The sequence below is a fragment of the Phaethon lepturus genome, unplaced genomic scaffold (assembly GCF_000687285.1).
Source record: "Phaethon lepturus isolate BGI_N335 unplaced genomic scaffold, ASM68728v1 scaffold42866, whole genome shotgun sequence".
Classification (NCBI taxonomy): Eukaryota; Metazoa; Chordata; class Aves; order Phaethontiformes; family Phaethontidae; genus Phaethon; species Phaethon lepturus.
The window spans coordinates 535-3,976 of record NW_010549160.1 but is presented as its reverse complement, the minus strand read 5'-3'; the positions used below and the strand labels follow the sequence as shown (position 1 = coordinate 3,976).

The following is a 3,442-nucleotide window of genomic DNA, read 5'->3' as shown; positions in this document are numbered from 1 at the left end:
CCCTCCCCCCCCAGTCACTGCAGTGGCCCCCCCAACCCCTGGCACAGCCTGGGGGCCCCAGTGCTGCCAGCACCTGCCCGAGGCTGCCTTGCAGCAGCTCCGGCGGCCACAGCAAACTCCTTATCCCTGCCATGTTACCTGGAGGTTTTCCTCCTCTCCTTCTCCTCCTCCTTCCTTGGGCCTGGCGGGGGCCGGGCACAGCCCCTGCCCTTTGAGAGCTGCTGCCCGCTTCTCCTGCTGCCCGCGCTGGTACTTCTCGATGAGGGCATGGTCGTGGCGCCGCTTCGACCGCATCACGGTGCTGGCCAGCGTCCGGGACGTGGCGTTGATCTCGAAGATGGTCTGCTCCCAGGGTGGGAGCGGGAGCCCTGGTGAGCTGCACGGCTGGCCACACTGGACCTTCCCTCCCCAGCCCAACCTGGTGCCTCGTGCCCGCGGACGGGTCTCCACTCACCGCCTTGGACTTGTAGGTTTTAATGCTGTCCACAAACTTCAGCCTCTCCAGCTCAGTGTCTTCGAAGCGAGCACCTGGGGAATGTGGGCACAGAGAGAGGCACAGATCAGCTCCTTGGCGAGGGGAACGGGGCCCTCTCCCTCAATATCCCCGAGGCACTCACTGAAGAGCGGGTGCATGCCCAGCTGGGACACGTCCAGGTCCTTCGCCCTCTTGATGGACTCAGGCGAGGGGCCAGGCCGGGACCGCAGGTACTGCTTGTGGGCGTTGTCGGCGACACGGCGCAGGCTCCGCAGCTCCAGCGAGCCCTCATGGTCTGTCAGCAGCAGGCACTCCTCGTCGTCCACCAGGCTTTGGGGGACACGGCCCAGGACCCCACCGGCATCTGCATCCCGGGGGACACCGTGTCACCTCGCTGGAAACCACCCTGGGATTGTTGCAGCGGGCACAGCAGCAACCCAGGATTAAACAAAGCAGAGCTAACAAGAACAACACAGCTCGCTGGTGTTAAATCAGCATCCCTGCTATGCCGGGCGTGTCGGAACCCCCAGCGCCCCATTTTCCCCAGCTGCACCCCTTCAACGAGAGCTTATCACCCCTCTGCACAAATGCCAACCAGAAGACCAGGAACTCCAGCACCGGCCAAGGATAAAACCCCATCGGCCACGTGGCCAGTGTCCCAGCTTGGACATGCAGCCACCATGATGCCTGCAATCAAGTCTGCCTTACCAGCGGGCATCTCCTGGGCACCGGCGAGGACGAGCGGGTGCCCCAGGAAGAGGTGGAGGTCGAAGACATAGGGCATCTCATCGGGAGCCACCAGCGAGTAGGCAGTGCCACTCCGGCCAGCGCGGGCCACACGACCTGGTATGGGGAGGAGGAGAGTGGGAAACCAGACCCAGTGCCAGCCCAGCCTGCCCCTACATGGGCAGGGACCCACTAGTGTCCCCAGGAGCCCACGCACATGACATTCACCAGGTGGGCACGGCTGGCAAGGGGCTGTGGGTCACTGGGGAAGGAGGCAGAGGGGAGCCCATCACGGTGCCATCCAAAAGGGAAGGCACCAGCCCTGCCCTGAAGAGTCCCCACAGGCCAGCTGGGATTTTTTTGCTCCCGCTTTGTTCCCAGCCCGTCTCCTCATATCACAACACGGTGACCTCCTGCCCCAAAGATATCACCACCAAGTCAGGGGCAGCAGTGCCAGCCCCGCAAGCCACAGGGATGGGAAAAACAGGGGACAAGGGATAGCCCACTCACACCCTCCCTGTCACCCTGAGGGACCCCCAGGTTGCAAGGACCCCTGCAACAGTGCACTGGCACCCACCAACGCGATGCAGGAACAGCTTGGCCTTGGCGGGGAAGCTGTAGTTGATGACATTGTCCAGCATGGGGATGTCAAGCCCGCGGGCAGCCACGTCGGTGACCAGCAGCACTGGGCACTTGCCCTGGGCAAACTTGGCGATGTTGATCTTGCGGGCGGTCTGGTCCAGTGAGCTGTAGATGTGTGTGCAGCGGATGCCCTGGGCCGTCAGCAGCTGGGGAGGGGGGAAGAGAGATCAGATCCCACCTGGGCACGCATCCTCAGTCAAGGGGCAGGGCCCCCCAGCTACCTGAGACCCCGGGGTGTCCATCCAGACCCCCAAACCCTACTGTGCTCCCCACCTCTCTCCGAGGAGTAGGTGGACGCAGCACCTCCACGATCACATATGCTGGGATTTCTCCTTCAACCCAGTAAAAGAGAGGCAGAGACTCCAGCAGGGATGTGCCCACATATGCAGACCCCACATGGGTCTGGAAAGGGGTTCCAGGCACCCCCGGCAGCCTGCCCTTTAACAGGGATACATGCTGGGCACTCCCAAATGCCACTTGCCTCCTTGAGATACTCTGTGTGGTGCTTGGTGGCCACGAAGACGACCGTCTGGTCCTGGGGCTTCACCACGCTCCGGAGCAGGTGGAGCAGCACGGCCGGTTTGTCATCCCCGCGCACGTGGAAGAAAGCCAGCTGCAACGGGAGGGCAGAGCTCAGCCCCTCTGCGTCCCCACGCCAGATGCTGCCACCCCCCCGTCCCCTGCTCGCAAGCCTGGAGCCCCCACAGGATGGCTTGCGGGGGGAGGGGGGTGCAAAGCTCATCTTGACCCCCCCAGCCCCTCTCACCTTGAGCTGCTCACTGAGCTTGGACTCCACATCCAGACGGATTAGCATCGGCTCAGTGAGACCTGTGGGATGTGGTGACGCACGGGACGTGGGTCACATGTGGGATGTGCTACTGGGACCAGCCCCACCCCTCGGCAGGGGGACACCTGCTTGGCCCAGCCTAGACCCAGCTCGGTTTTGTGGGCCCAGCCCAGCTGTGGGACCGTGCTGTCCCCCCGTCCCCAGGCTCCCCCCAGGTCTAGCCCCCCAGCTGCCGTCTGCCCCATGCTCCTCACCGGCCCGGGCAAACTCGACGAGCAGCTTGGGCAGCGTGGCGGAGAAGAGGACGGTCTGGTGGCAGTCCGGGAGCCGGGCGATGATCTCCTGGAGCTGCTCGGCAAAGCCCATCTCAAAGAGCCTGCAAGGGAGGGGACGTGGGACACGGCAGCGCCTGTTCGGTCCCTCCATGTCCAGCCCTGTCACCCCCCAGGGCACCCTGTTCCCACCATGCAGGGACACTGCTAGCCCCGGGGACCCTCGGGGACCCCGCTGCGCGCCGCTGACCTGTCAGCCTCGTCGAACACCACGTACTCCACGGTGTGCAGCTTCAGTTTCATCTCCACCGCCACGTGCACCAGGCGCCCGGGGGTGGCGATGATTCTGTGGGGACAGAGGTGGTGACGGGAGCACGCCGGGGGGACAGCGTCCCCACACCACCTTGCACCTTTGGGTGCAGGTCCCAAATCCAACCCAAAGAAGACCCGATAGAGATCCCTGTGTCCCTCATGGGGAGCACAGGAAGATGGTCCAAGGGAACACCAGGACACGTCCATCAGTGTGCTGGCTGTAAACAC

The 3,442-nt window shown here is 63.9% G+C and overlaps 1 protein-coding gene across 1 annotated transcript in view; it reads right to left on the bottom strand.

The window, feature by feature from the left end:
• The window catches only part of DDX54 (DEAD (Asp-Glu-Ala-Asp) box polypeptide 54), a gene marked incomplete at its 5' end in the record, with an annotated part of 5,218 nt that overhangs the window by 1,247 nt on the left and 529 nt on the right, over window positions 1–3,442 (bottom strand). The window contains 9 exon segments of the mRNA XM_010290180.1: window positions 19–342; window positions 455–528; window positions 618–839; window positions 1,184–1,318; window positions 1,779–1,989; window positions 2,325–2,456; window positions 2,610–2,671; window positions 2,885–3,006; window positions 3,153–3,248. Coding sequence (XP_010288482.1) covers window positions 19–342; window positions 455–528; window positions 618–839; window positions 1,184–1,318; window positions 1,779–1,989; window positions 2,325–2,456; window positions 2,610–2,671; window positions 2,885–3,006; window positions 3,153–3,248 — 1,378 coding nt within the window.